The sequence below is a fragment of the Prenolepis imparis genome, unplaced genomic scaffold, assembly GCF_030444845.1.
Source record: "Prenolepis imparis isolate NDT839.2.m4 unplaced genomic scaffold, iyPreImpa1.0 SCAF_4, whole genome shotgun sequence".
Lineage (NCBI taxonomy): Eukaryota > Metazoa > Arthropoda > Insecta > Hymenoptera > Formicidae > Prenolepis > Prenolepis imparis.
The window spans coordinates 12,253,607-12,269,983 of record NW_028141162.1 but is presented as its reverse complement, the minus strand read 5'-3'; the positions used below and the strand labels follow the sequence as shown (position 1 = coordinate 12,269,983).

Sequence of the window (16,377 nt, the reverse complement as noted above, 5' to 3'; positions counted from 1 at the left end):
ATAGTTTAATACTGTAAATAATACTTATAAATATATATAAGGGAATATTTTATATATTATTTAAAAATTAAATTAACATAATTCTTTCACTTTTCAGAGAACAATATGGATACATGACGCAAGGTTAATTATCGTTATATATATGTCCAAGAGAGTTTTATCAAAAGAATATATAATTAGACAAGATAACAAGAGAGAGATGCTTTTTCCGAGATTTTTGAAAGATCGTGAATCCTCGGCAGAATATTTTTCGACAAGAGGTAATGTAAACTGCAATTTCGATTCGACTTTAATGAAGAAATATAAACTAAAATTAAAGCGTGTCACTAATTTAAATGATTAAAAAGCATGCGCCGCGTCAGGCCGTGATGGGAGAAAAAGAGATTCGTGGGAAGGGTATAATGTTTATGAAAAAGATATATCACGCATATCAGTCATAAGCTGCTCAGTTCGCCGCACGCAACTGTCAACAACGTGTCACGCGTATAATATATTTATCACATTTTGTGTGCTTCGCGCGTTCAAGTTTCGACGATTCTTCTCGGATCGAAGAATTATTTACATTAATGTGTAATACTATATTATTCAGTGAATGCATGCAAGGTGAGTACTCTTTTTACGCGAATATAACCTCTTGTCCGCATAATTTCATTTTTCAAAAGCATTTATCCTTTATACTTTATATACATTCGAAAACTTGAAAGCTAAACATCAAAGAAATATTTGCAAAACAATCGGTATTTATATGTAAAGTGACGTGTGATGAAAAATAAATTCCGAACGATAAAACGTAGCGAGTTAACTCGTCTAGGTAGCGCGCGTGATTCGTGCTCGAATTCCTTCTCGGAGCGCCGAAATATCGCCGCGAGTTTCCCTTCTCAGGTCTCACGTGTCACTGCCTTCGTGGCGCAGCAGCGACACGTCCCCCCGAGCGCGCATGCGCGCGTCTCTCATGACGCGCATGACTCGTGCTCATCTCCCCCCCCCCACCATTTTGCGGCGACAGATCGAGCGAGAGAGAGCGGGCGGGCGGCGGCGGCCATATTATCAGTGAGGTGTCAGTATTTCCCGAACGTGACGGGATTTTTGGGTGTGGATCGCGCGATTTCCTGTCTCGCTGGCCGCGTCGCGAGGTAATAGTGCCGAGTGCCAGGTGGACCGTCGTGGATGTAGTGCGGTACACGGGGATCGTCGGGTGCGTGCAAGCAGAATCAGGTATGTAAAGTGCGTCGTGCGTTTTCGTCTCGCTTTTCGTTCTCGCACGTCGCTCGATCGGCGGCCCGGTCTCTCGTTCGCATCTCCTCGTTGTCACCGTCGTCGTCGTAATTATTGTCGTTGCGGTAGCTGTTCGCCGCGTCGCGGCGATTCATCGCTCGTAAAAGAGGAATCGCCGCTGCGGCCGGCGATTGGCAACGAGTTGAAGGTTGCCGATTATCTGCCATCGCGCCACCGGCATTCGCGAGCGCGCGGATCTCTTCTCTGACCGATAACCGTCGATTTTATTAAATTTCGAACTGCATTTAATTACGCTTTTCTTTCTCGAGATGTATGTACGTTGGGAAATTTACGTGTCGGAAAAGAGATGGAAAATTGATCAGCATCTATGGATGTGTGTAAGTTACAGAGACATTGAGATAATCATTTTTTTGCAGTATTTATGTAAAATTTGAATCGCGTGATTTGCGCTGGAGAAAAAACGAAAAATCGAAGTTTAACGAGAAAGTAGTTTGGTTATATATTGACGTGTGTTTGTATGTACACACACACGTATACAATTTAAAATCTGCGTGTTTGTAATTTGGCTTTTCTTTCATTATGAATCACGTCGATATTAAGTTATAATTTGAATGATTGTTTTTCTTTTTATAAATTGTATTGGCTATAACGTATTTTAATAGAGACATATTCAACGAAGATTAATGCTACCTATGTTGATAAAAATCGATATCGCAAGTAACATCTCTAATTAGATTCATAAAAAGACAAAAAAGATTGATTAAAGCAAAACTTATTCAATTAACGCGATAGTAATCGCATAATAACTAGGTGTTCTATATTTAGTAGAACAACATCCGAAGAAAAAAATAGGAAATGCAAATTGATGAAATTCAAATGAATGTCGACAGAAAAATCCATTAACGCAGTTAACTATATTTTCTTTCTTTATATTATCAACAAGAATATGATTTAAAAGAAATGACACAAACATAAATTAATTAATCAGAATGTACGCAGAATATATATTTTTCACTCTTCCACGGGTCCAAACTTCGATGTATATAGATTGCAGATAAATATTTTGGTAATAATATAAGTATAATATAGAGATATATTTCGGCACAAATATTTTGACTTTCCCGCGAACGCGGTGAGCTTTAAACAAACAACAAGCACATTCTTCCATTAATTTTCAATGTACTGTATTGAGATCTAATTTTATATATAGTCGTATATTCATAAAAATATTTAATTGAGAAAACTTTTGAATAGTATGAATGAAAAGAGTCGAGTGTTCGAGGAATTTGTCATTAAAATAAAGATCATTTGTTATAAAGAATATATAATGCGTTTAAAATCACGATCTATCATCAATCAAAGTCGATACTTGAACGCGTTGATATTTTTCAACGATAAATGACACATTTTCTATTCTTATCTACACGTTACAATTGGTTAGAATTACACATACAGACACACGCACGATTGAAAGAGAAAGGGATGAAAGATTGGTCGGCAATCGATTATTTATCTATGGTTGTCGGCTCGCTATTCATCCTTGGCCATTTTGTACTCGGCTTCTTTAACCTCTTGCTAAACCGTAACCAGAGGTTACGTTGCACTATGGTATTTCGTTCGCCTGCGGCGTTTTTCGACTCTGAGTCTTGTCGAGTGTTGAAAGATCCTTGGACAAGCTTCTCATCGCACGTGTAGCGTGGTCGGCTTTCGTCCCATGTTTAGGTCAATTGAAATCGTTCTAAATAACATGCTTCAATTTTCTTGAAAAGAAAAAAAAATGGCTCGAAGAATAAGAAAGACACTGGTGAATACATATGAATTTTTTTTTTTTTTTTTTTTTTTTTCTTCATAGAATTATATATTTTGTCACATTATATATATAATTTACACGTAATTTTATTTAAATTATATTTAACTTTTTTTCGAATCTAGAAATTTTATATCTTTTGAAAAGAATAAGAAACAAGTACAGTGTAAAAAAATATTACAGTTACATGAACAATAAGTGTAACAAAATTGTACAATAAATAATGGAGAAATGTTTTTATTTATGAATACATTACACGACAGAAATATTTATTGATTGAGAGTCAATTGTGTTTAAAATTTAAATTTTAAATATACGATTTACATTATTTTCACAAGGATATTCTCTGATTTATTTAATGATTCTGCTGCCAGATTTGAGTCATTGTATTTCTTTCACACGCGGATATTCAGTAAGGATAGTTTATCGCATAACAAAGATTATCGTGATGGATCGCGCGGCTTCCTTCCGCTCAGTCACAATTGTTGATTTTTCTACCCATCTCATTGATTTACAAATCTCATTATCGCAAAACATAAATGTAGGAAATCTGCGACGACGAAGAATATTTATTTCGGGAAGTACGATAGACAAAGAAAATGCAATATTTAAGAATCATTTCAACAGGTACATGTTTAATTCTTACTTTTCTTACACACATGTTATTGTTATGCACATGTACAATTTACCAAAATATTTTTGTATTTTTTAAAACTGAATATCGTTCAAATATCGAGGTCAATTCATACTAATGTCTTAATAAAATTTTTTTTTGCCTTATCATAAAATTCTAATTCGATCTAATCGTGTTTACGGAAGACATATCTTTCATCTAAAGAGACATCCAGAATTTTTCCGGGCTTTGTTCCGGGAATAAAAGAATCACGATCGTATTTCTCTCCCGAAAGGAGACCGGATGTTCGTCACGTAGGTCACCTGTTAATTGCATGTGTATTGAACTCGCCTTACGGTTTAATTACGATCCGTGACCTCCTCAAACGGCAACATTCACAACCGAGTCTGCTGCTCTAAATCGAAAAAGTTTATTTAATTTAGCGATAGAAATCAATCATTTTTCTCAAGAGTTTTCGCGAATCATATCGAATAAAAATTAATCGTCACGCATGTTACAATTTATTACAATATATTATATTCTCATTATGGCAAATATATAATTATACAGTTAAAAGATCGATTTGATTATCTATTTGATTATCTAATAATAATTAATGATAAACGCAATAATTACTAATTAAAGTTTATCGACGAATGAGTTTAAGACGAGACTCATTAGAGTTATCGAAAAGTCATATTTTTTTGTCTGGCACATATTTTTTAGCATTTAAAAATATTCATTCAATTAATCATTTGTTATCTTACGCATTCACAGTCTTCACTTAACATTTCTCCAACCTAGAATTAGTACATTCAATGGTGGTTATATTCAACGTTAACTGGTGCTAAATGGAGATAAGTGTTAAAATTGTCACAGCGTGATTTCGTATTTTATTTGTTCGATATCAAGATCGCATCGAATGTAAACATGGAATGATAATTAGATAATCATATCTAGTATTGAAGGTGTCGTAATACAGTTTAAATGATCGCTATGGAATTCCTCTTTTATCGCTAAAGCGGCACGATTGAGCACTAGACACATTAATGATTAATTAAGATAAATTGAAGGCGCAATTTGATAGTACAATCGATAACATTCGCACGTAGTATAATCTTCATGTTTGGCACTACGCGGCTTAGATATATATATATATATATATAATACTTAGGATATATGGTACAAATAATATTATTGAAATCGCGATACACGCGCAAATCGTGCAATAAATAAGAAATACGAGAAGTATCGCTATCTGTTTACGAACAGAACATTATTCTATATTGGAGGAATAATTATTTTAGTTTATCCTACACAGAGAGAATTCTCTCTTAGAATTTACCCTGAAAATCATGATAATCGTGAGACAATATGGTATGGAAAGAGTTTTGAGAACTTCTTTGATTAATATTTATCACAGTAAAAATAATAATATCTATTATACAATAAAATATCAAATATGTTTGTTTAATTTTACTATGCAGTTTAGTAAAATTAATCAAACATGTTTTATATTTTTATTGTGATAAATATTAATCAGAGAAATTTTCATAAAATTCTTTTCATACTATATTATCCCATTGCACGATTACCATGATTTTCAGGGTAAATTGTAAGAGAAAATTCTCTCAGTGTATACATATAATCGCGGTTGTATCGTAACAAGTAACAATTATTATAATCGATGTTCAAATTAAGTTAACATGTATCACAAAACTTATGTTAAAAAATAAGTTGTAAATTTAAATAGTCGTGTCTGTCAAATCTGACGTATTTTTAATTTGATAAATTAATTTTCTAAAGAAGAGTTCTCTTCCCAAAGTCTACGTTCTAACTTTTCCTTCGTCTTTTACGTTATAATGTTACAATTTTACGAGATCGCAATTGCGATGTCGCGAGATTGTTTCCGGTTGTTACTATTAATAGACGCCGCATATCCTGTCTCCGGCGTTGGGACGCGTGGACAGTTCTTCGATCATCACGAAAGTCTGACAAAAGCCGGGCGGAGCGATATCGTGTGCGGTTCAATGAACGTGCATGCGTGCATACGTGCGTGCGTGTTGTTCGGTCCTAGATAAAAGGGGAATGTTAGACGAGACGACCGGGCACTCCTCGCGACAGCGGATGTCGGTCACGCGGATTTGCATTACAACCCGTGTGTGTCCCTCTCTTTCTGGGAAGTAGTTCGCTCAAAGTTCGTTTTTCGCTTCGTTGAATCTTTTAAATTTATTGGCACTCTGAAGGAAGAAATAAACAAATATTTAGAAAGATTGCGAAGTTTAAAGAAACGTCAGAAAGACTTACACATAGATTAGAGCAATGGATGGTTGTCCAAAAATCAGATCAATGGCTACATTATATTTCGCGTATATAGTTGAAGACATTAAATAAAATTTATTTATTCTATGTATGCTTATTTTATCTACGTGATTTAAATATTGAGAATTGTTTAAATAATATATTGTTAATTCTTAAAGTATTTATATTTAATAATTTACGATGACATAGTTATAGTTCTCGATTGCGAAACGTTCTGTATCTATTTTATAATTTACTTTTTTTATACGCTTTATTTTTAAATATCATCAATCTTTACATATATAATTATATACGATACATTGATGCAGATTGTATGACGTCTCACACGGTTAAACTTTAAACTTAAACTTTATACTATATTATGCATAATTTTTTTACGTTAGTTAGTTAGTTTATTTAATCCTTGCCTTGCGGCTTAGGATGACTTCCAATTATTACATTTGTTTTCATTTTGTATGTGTGTGTGTATCTTTTACGTCTAAGTTCCTTACAGAATACGATGCAATAAAATAGAATAGAATAAAATCACAATTATAGTCAAAATTAAGGTTAAAATTAGAATTAGAATTGACCTTAAAAACTAAATTCATAAATTGGAATTAAAATTGAAATTGAAATTGAAATTAAAATTAAAATTAAAATTAAAATTAGAGTTAAAATCATAAAGTTGTACAATTATAGAATCATAATAATCAACTCCTATATCTATAGTCTGTAGTCTAGAATCTATAATCTATAATCTACATCCCAAATGGATATTTTCTTCTTCGCTTTGTATCTTTGGTATCTATCTTTGGTATCTATGGTGTATAATTTTTTTACGTAATATCTCGCATAATTAATGGATTGAAATGATAACGAGGATTGCTTACGCTATATATTTGTGACATTATCAGGTTTATTTTTTATCTTTATCATATTATAAAATAGCGCAACGAGAAAACAAGAATTACAAAATATATCAGATGCCTCTATATCACAATTACAATTGTATTACAACAGTGACGTTGTAATACAATTAGATGACAAAGCGTTCGATGAAATTTATTTTTAATTTGATATTCAGTAAATCTTGTTAAAAAAAAAAAGATGTAATTCATAGTTTATAATCATCTCGTGATCTTTTAAAACTTGTTTACCTCGAAATTTTGATATTAAAATCTGAAAAGTTAAATTAGCATCTTGCTTTTAAAAGTTTATCGACGTTTTCATTACATTCGCTTTCGAAAATGATTGACATACGTCACTTGTTGAATCAGATGCGATTTCGCATAAAGTCAATATTCGATTCCTTTACAAATCTAGGTTACACTAGATTAATTATAGATGTAGCTCTATTGGACACTATCCACGGCTCTATTCATTAACACGTGATTTTATTATAAGTTACTCAGCATTTTAAAAACGAGAAGATCTGTTATAATTAAACGACCGATCAAATACAGTAATTATGTATCTGCTAACATATCGTTATAGTATTAGCAAATTTTAAAAAAGACATCTAAATAATCGCTGTATAATATATTCTATAAAAATAAAAACACAAAAATTCCGGCAAAATATTTGATAAATCTAAAAATTCATAATTTGAAATTACATTTCACGGATATCAACATTTTCATTAATTGTCCTAAAAGAATGTAAATTTTATCTAACAATGTATTATTTTTTGTTTCAGAGGGATAGTTCCGCTGTTCAGTACGAGAAAACACAACTTCCACGATGCCGAAATCGGTATGTATTCTTCAATTATCATTTCGATATATTTTACATTGATATTATAGTAGCAAAGAGTTCAATCTTAAATTATTGATATCGCTACTAGTTAAAAATTTTTTTAGACATTTAATATAAAAGATGTTTGATAAAAACAGTCTAATGTTTCTGATTTGCAAGTTATAATTAATTTTTGATATCAAAATTAGAAAATAATCGAAAATTATTGTTCTTAATAATTGGTACAGCAATAATAATTATTTTGTTGCGAAAAACGCAAGTAGCAAACTGAAGATATTGATACGATGAAATAATGAAATATTGAAGCGAGAAAATTTTTCGAGTTTTTGCACATGATGAATCCGAATATACTTTCGAGTCATGCGATTCGCAATCTGTACACATTCGCGAAATAATCACACGTGCATGTATTTTTACGATACCGGCATAAAATGTCACGTTCACTGTTGCAATAATTTCAGCGCGATAAGATAGTATTCAATTCGTTCGCGCGAATAATGTCCACGAGTGGATGCTGATTATGGACCACACGAAATATTGTCGAATTATATTTATAAAGAAATCGGGATCGAAATCGGGTTTTAGTTAATTTAATTTTCGTTACAATTTTCGTATATGTGAAAAGGATTTTCTGTTCAATGTCTCTTTTCTACAATCACGAGATTTAAACATATGATGCGTCATTTTCGTCTTATTGTTAGTAATCATCGAAATCAATATTCAGCGAAATTAAATCGGTTTGTATCGCTGGATATTTCGATTAATATTTGAGCAAAACGGAAGGTGTACATCTTGTTATTTGGTGCAATAAAGCGATGAGTAAATATTATATCTACGGAAAATGTGATCTTTTTGGTTGTAAAAGGTGTAACGACTTTGAGACATCGCTTTTGGTGAACGCATTACATAAGACGATATCTTTTATCGACGGTAATGAACACTTGCGCTCTCAGAAGTAAAATATCATACCATTATGTAGACAGTGTAACTCGTTTGCCGTTTGCAGCTGAATTTTTTTTATGTAATCTCTATTTATGACGTCTACGCTTATTGTATAAGTATTATGCGTAGGCTTCTTATTTGTACATACATAATAGTTTATTTATTCAGAATTATATATAAGAAAGAAGCTATTTTCTTATTTTATCTCTGCTACCATAATCAATACAGATTTTCATTCTTCCAATTCAGCTGTTTGTACGAAACATAATGGAGTGTATTTATTATTTCTTTAAAAGAAATATTTGCCAATAATTGTGCTTGCGTTTGACAAAATCAGTCATGTTACGCAACATGAAACTGTCTTACAGTTGAAATTAAATTAATAAACAAATATATAATTAATTTGAATAATTCAAGTATTTAAAAAGTCGGTCCAAATACTGAAAATAACTGAAAGGAATTGAGACTTTGGTTTCTATCTTTTATTTTTCGTTTGTATCAGTCATTTCAGCTCTCACATGTCTACGTAGGTCGGTGACGGTATAAGGAATGCGATATCGCATATATGTTGTAACGTGAAAGGTATCGGCCTTTAACGCATCCGAGAGATCTACGAGTATCTTATTCACTTGCACGATTGAAATCCTTATTTTGCGTTTTCTTAAAGAGAAAAAATTCAATTTATTCCAAAGAGAATTTTTTTTCCATGGTACCATTTCGTGGAAATTAGATGGCCTTGACAGAAGGCATAAACCAATGTTTCTCGTCAATTTAAATAGATAAATAGTAATTTTATAGAGACTTTTTGACCTCAATCATAACGTTTGTTGCAAACAAGCTTATAAACAGTGCCATAAATTATAATAGTTATATCGCTCAAATATCTTCTCTCTAATCAAAGTTCAATACAAGTTACAAGTCAGTTTAAAAAAGAGATCCCGGTCTCCGTTTTTCATCAATTCGATGCGAATAATACGTGCATATTCCACGTAACCGCCTACGACCTTCTGCGATTTCGCCAGCGTCGAGTTGTCGCGCGAAGATAAAAGTAAAAGCCCGCGAGCAACGCCTATATAAAACTTCCTCAGGAAATCCGCGATGGAAAAATTACGCAATCAACGTGCGCGCGCGTACGATGAGATTGCAACGGTTCCGCGCATCCGCCGGTTTTCGAAAACGTTAAACGGCGAAGAGACCCCGGGGTCTGTCCCTTCCTTCCGGTATCACCGATCACGATTGGTCGACCGGCTTCCTCACGTGATCCACGCTCGTGAAACGCGCTCATTCTGAACTGGTAGAGGTAGCAGGAAGGGGAACAGACGTTGCTCGTCGCGTCTCTCGTTTGAACAGAGAAGTTGGAGGGGAAGATTGTCGGTTGCACTTGCGTTTCGGTCTATTGTTCAGCTCCGAGAGACCGGCTTCGAAGGCCGACCTCGCTCGTTCGTGCGATCCGTCGAAGTAGTTTTGCTCCAGCCGAGACGTTACCGAACTCCGTCGTCGTCGTGGTATCGTGCTCCGGCGAATTCGTTCACCGAATATTCTCTCGCGATTTTAATTCGCGTTGGTTCTCCTTGTAAACGTGTTTGACGAATCTCATCGCAGACATGGTGGCCGGTGGCAAGATGGTAAGCCGACCATTACTGGTGCAACAAAGTTCAAACTCGAGTATCAAGAGTAAACGCGATAACTGTGCCCTGGATAACTGTCCGAGAAATATATATATTTTACAATTTATTTTCGAAATTTTATAAAGGAATTTTTATATTCGGAGGGTCTTTTATATGTGTACTTATAGTTAACAAGGTTTTTAAATAATATTTCTATGAAAAGAATATACAAGAGTTACCTCGAAAAATAATATTACGCAAAATCTTCTTGAGAAATAAAGGAAATACATAATATGATGCATTGTGCGAGGAGATGAGAGCCTCGAGTGAGACGCGCTCGATTTCCCATTATCTGACGACGTCGTTTTATTTGCATGTGAAGATGAACGTGAGGGTGACGACGATGGACGCGGAGCTGGAGTTCGCGATCCAGGCGACGACCACCGGGAAGCAGCTGTTCGACCAGGTCGTGAAGACGATCGGGCTGCGTGAGGTTTGGTTCTTCGGTCTCCAATACACCGACAATAAGGGCGACCTCACCTGGATCAAACTCTACAAAAAGGTAGGATAAACTTGCATATTCGCGCGCTTTTTCCTCAGCACGCTTCGCCCTTTCCTTTTCCTTTCATTTATTCGTCTCTTCCATAATAGAATTTAATCTTGTCGTTTTTGTATGATTTTTCAATGGATAACTAGTTGGAAAATCTTCGAAAAATGATCTCTCTCTTTTATATAAATTGAAAAAATATATAATTAAAATTAAAAATTATTAATATAAATTATTTTAATGATATATATTAATATCATAAAAATTATTTATATCTTTTGCAATAATTAAAGTAATTGCCTGGATTTTGTATCGCGCGAATAATTTGTAGAGCGCGTTATGCGGCGAAGATTGAAACCGGTTAGTCCTCGAGTCCTCGCTAGCTACGTTGGCAATTTGAGGGTGTTAGTTACAAGCGAAATTCCACCGTGATCAATTTTCAATGTTGATGGCACTGAAAACTGAATCCCGTGGCAAAGCTATGCTATGATCATCGCGTGATACGAGAGTATCCACCCGCGCGTATCGACGCGTATGGGATCGTCGTGAATGAATAAAAATGGAAATTGTCAAAATTATTAAGTCAGATAAATATCTAATCTGTGAGTCCTCGTTGTGTATAAAATAACGTGTTCTGCTTCGTAAGGCTATAATCATATGTTGTAAAAGTATAACCCTGAGATGTAGCGAGACATCGCTGTAGATTAAGACTAAGTAAGTAGTCAAATATATGTTAATATTAAAATGGAAAATTGTTAACAAATAATCTAAATATTACAATAACAAACTTTTACAAATTAAATTAAACAAATACAAGTATTAAAGACAGACAGTACACTGAGAGAATTTTCTCTTAGAATTTACCCTGAAAATCATGGTAATCGTGGGACAATATGGTATGGAAAAAATTTTATGAGAATTTCTCTGATTAATATTTATCACAATAAAAATATTAATATCTATCACAATAAAATATAAAACATGTTTGATTAATTTTACTAAACTGCATAGTATAAATTTGTGTATAAATAATTAAATTTAGATATATTTTATATTTAAACCAACGATTTTTTGGTTTTTCATCGGTTTATATTGCGTTAAAAATTAACAGCTTGAAGTAGTTTTGGAAATAAATGTACAGCAAAGAATAAAAAGAAACTATATTTCGGTGAAAATTTCGTGAAAAAAAATGTTACTTGGAAAACAATTATTCGCGAAAATTTGTGTAGAACATCTTTCAGGAATTATTTGAAATTTATTATTTTATTACGATTTATCAAATTTATTCCGGAGATAAATTTCGACGAATTAATTTTGTAAGTGCTGCGATCGGTTTTAATTTATATATACATATATCTATATCAGATTTTCGTCTCGCATATAACTTGCGTATCCTCGCGATCGAGCGTGCATCAGATTTACGCTTACGCGCACGTAAAGTATATGGAATTAATGCAAGAAGTAGCAAGTAATTGCTGACTTCCTAAGAAATTGTACGCAACAAATATCCCTATATTGTATATGGAGGTCCTAAAGGTGGCCGATAGTGAAATACGTTGCGTTCGATTCACACGAAACCTGTTTTTAGGCGGTTGCAATATGGCAGACGGGCGGACAGGGCAGGGTTTTTAAAGATATATTCCCATAATATTCTCTAATTAAATATTGTTGCGTGCATTTCATCGGGAGCCGATAACACTTGGACTGTACGATTACGTTAATTTACTCATTACGTTTGCTAATTTTTTAAATTTTCCAGTTTATACTCATTTATTCATTACTTTTTTTTTATTTCTTAATTAATTTTATTTTATGTTTCTTTAACTTAAATCTCTTCTCTATAATTGAATTTCCTTTAATTAGGATACACCGTGTGCGGAGCAAAATAGCTTTTTACTTAATCATTCACTCGGCAACGATAAAAGAGTTCTTGGTTTCTTAGATCTTAGCTCGTCGCAAACGCTGATGTCATCGGCTTTCAAGTGTAAGACACGTGTTGGACGTTCTTATCCTCTTTTTTATGATCACACGATGTATCACAAGTGCGGTTTTTCTGACGATTCTTATTTCTCAAAGAACGTCATAGATGTGCATAAACTTTCCCTCTTTTCCGAGAATCTCTGTTAAAGAATTGCCGATATTTTAACGAAATTTTGAAGATCTTTATTCCATTATTAATTTTTGAAATTGTTAATTATTTTGAGAAAAAATAGATTTCGGATAATTTTCTTCCTGTAAATTTAGAAAAGATGTAGTATTAGATTAATTTTTTTGCAAATCTCATTTTTTTAATATATTTAAAATATATAATTTTTTTTTTTTTTTTTTTACAATTTTACAAGAGATTTCTTACCAAAATTTTATTTTACATGAATTTATGCTTAAATCGCGTTTAAAAACTTTATTAAAATTATCCGATAAGTGATGGATTTATATATGGGCAGACTTTCGAGAATCGCAACTTGTTCGGAAATGGGGACTCAATACGTATCAGATTGAGTTTGAGAAACTTTCGAAGCGTACTTTCCTTGCAAGATTTGCATCTGTCAATGACCGTTTAATGACGAAAAATCTGTTGCTTGATAGGCTATTCATCTTTATATATTTTATTTAATATATCCCACGAAAGATTTAATAAATGGAACAACATTGACATATTTCGATTTATATTCACGTAATTTATTATAAAAAATTTAGAAATTTGATTTCTATTATCTATAAACAGGAATTTATTGTGCGAACAAAAACGGAATTACTACTATATAAAGAGAAAAATCTAGATAAAAGTTTTGAATGTATTTTGATAATTATTATATCATTATCAAAAACTTGATCAAAGTTACAAAATTATAATTAATCACACATGTTAATTCTTTAGACATTTTTTATTTAAATCTTTTTTATAATTACACTCATACATGTTTTTGTTCACCCCCTTGTCATGAAGAAAATTCTCGATGTCATAATATATATAGCTGATTCGATCAGCGTAATCGCCTTAAAAAATTAACATTATTGGTATTTGGTGAGTGATTGTGGATTATTTGATTTTGTTATTTGTTGGCAAAATCAGATGGCTTCAATTTTCCGAATCCGAGTACAGTTATTCGCAGAGCAAGGTGAACTTTATCGGCTTTCACCGGTTAGTTAGTGTCGGAGACGACGCGCCTTCACCTTGACACAGTCGCCACTTATCGCTCGACTTGCTCCGGTCGCCTTTTTTCAGGCACGCCGATGATTTTCGCAGCTGGTCTCAGCGGAAACCTGTCCTGTCCTTTTTAGATTTCTTGTTCTATATCAATCGCGAGCTTATAGACTTTCAAACGCTTTCGAAAGAAAAATGGGGAAAAACCCGATGCAACAGGTGTTCGCCAGGTGAAAATTGTCGTGGCTGGAATATAGGCAAGAACTTGTAGTCGGTACCAGCCACTGAAAACCAGCTAGCGTGGCAATAATGTCCGTTCGAGTAGTTCTACCTTGGCATTTCTAAACAGGTGTGTCTGTTTCACAGTTTATCTTCGCGTTTCTCAGTATTGTGTCTCGGTTCTTAAAATGTAAATAAAATCATTATTTCAATATCAATATCAATTGCATGCAATCAAATTATGCCTGAATTTTTTCAGCGATATAATAATTTTCGAAACATTCGAAATATCTCTATATTTTTATCAACAAGTAGTTTCGCTCCTATTTAGATGTATAAATCAAACTTGTAGATTTATTACAATAAATTACGTGGAAATAAATCGGCCCAACAATGTTGTTTCACTCTATTTTTTTAAATTCTTAAAATAAGAGTAAAGAAGTAAAATAATCTCTCTAATCGTTCTTCCGTGGAATTTATCTGCATTATATATCACGGTAGTCATTTACGCAACATTGCTGTTCGTACATTGAACCCTACATCACACGTAGATATGCGTCGTCGGTAGCACACTTCCATGAGATATATGAAAATCAGAACTAGATTCTCTCTATAGCACGACTGAATAGCTGTTCGAGAACAAAGATGGGAAAGAATATATAGGTTAACGTGTTAACATACAAGGGAAATATCTGCAATCGTTTACTACGACTCGTACTTTTAACAAGAGAAACGTGGGCTTCTTTTGTGTGATATGAATTTTTCTTCATGAAATATTTTAGATATACGATCTTTCTTTCAAATATTAAAAGCATATTTAAATGGAATTCGAATCTTTGTAATAATCTTAAGATTGTTTTGATTATATGTTATTTACATCATAACAATAAAAGAGATCTTTTTCCATTATTTTTCTCATGTTCAAGAATCTATTTAAATCTGAGAAATACTTGTACAGATCGCGAAGAGAAAATTAGCGTTTTGAAGGATTAAACAGTTTCTTATTTATACATATAGAGAGTCTCATCGCAACTTCTGATGACTTTAGATAATTCTGATTTATAAAAACAACAACGAAGATTAGATAATGCAATTATGTTATCTGTTATTACAGATATGCAGCGAATGTGTGAGCATAATACATTAATTAAATCTTGACTAATTGTTTTCAACATAATTTTCTATCGCATAGCGTTGCAGTAGACTGATATAGTAGTTTGCTCGATAACGATAATTATTCCGATAGCATTCCCGTATTGAGTCACTTGGCGCCCTTGTGCACGTTCCTTAAATTTTTCTCTTAATTACGAGACGATTGCACGCAGCCGGAGAGCGCAATAACAAGGGTGGTGAAGAAGGAGGTGAAAAAGAAAGTTCGAAAGCTGAGAGGCTGCTCGGACTCGGATACAGACGATGACGAGTTCGACGATGGCCTGGTAAGAGTTCGAGAGGACACAAACTTTTCACGCGTTCCGAGAAAAGAGCTCTGGGAAGGTGTCATAGGAAAATAACAATTTTTCATTAATTACATGTAGGATGATTATTTTTACATATGATGAGAACTATAGTGAATAAAGTCCATTAAAATTGACAAAATTTAATAAAGAATTTTTATAGTATTTATTTATAGATATTTTTAGAATTTCTCTTTATTTTCTCGAAAAATTGTAGATTGATCAAAAAGAATCTGTACACAGAGAGAATTTTCTCTTAGAATTTACCCTGAAAATCATGGTAATCGTGGGACAATATGGTATGACAAGAATTTTATCTGAGAATTTCTCTGGTTAATATTTATCACACAATAAAAATAATAATATCTATTTATCACACAATAAAAATAATAATATCTATCACAATAAAATACATATAAAACATGTTTAATTAATTTTACTATGCAGTTTAGTAAAATTAATCAAACATGTTTTATATTTTATTGTGATAGGTAGATTATTATTTTTATTGTGATAAATATTAATCGGAGAAATTCTCATAAAATCTCTTCCATATTATATTGTCCCACAATTACCATAATTTTCAGGGTAAATTCTAAGAGAAAATTCTCTCAATGCAGATAAAAATTTATGGGTTGTACTTCTACATACTATACTATAGAAAATGAATGCTTCGATATTTCATCGTACAGTATTCTTATCTCGGAAAAAAATAAAATTCACTGATGAATCATATTACAAGGAAAAG

The 16,377-nt window shown here is 32.9% G+C and overlaps 1 protein-coding gene across 3 annotated transcripts in view; it reads left to right on the top strand.

Annotated features, from left to right (window-relative positions):
- The first annotated feature begins 1,014 nt into the window (after positions 1-1,014).
- The window catches only part of Moe (moesin), a 28,410-nt gene continuing 13,047 nt past the window's right edge, over positions 1,015-16,377 (top strand). For 2 of the 3 annotated variants that reach the window (XM_083036420.1, XM_083036419.1), the window contains exons 1-2: positions 10,051-10,282; positions 10,647-10,826. In XM_083036420.1, coding sequence (XP_082892546.1) covers positions 10,262-10,282; positions 10,647-10,826 — 201 coding nt within the window. In that variant the 5' untranslated portion in view covers positions 10,051-10,261. Of the gene's footprint in view, positions 1,216-7,656; positions 7,713-10,050; positions 10,283-10,646; positions 10,827-16,377 lie in introns of those variants that run through there. The other variant, XM_083036421.1, reaches the window with a different exon arrangement.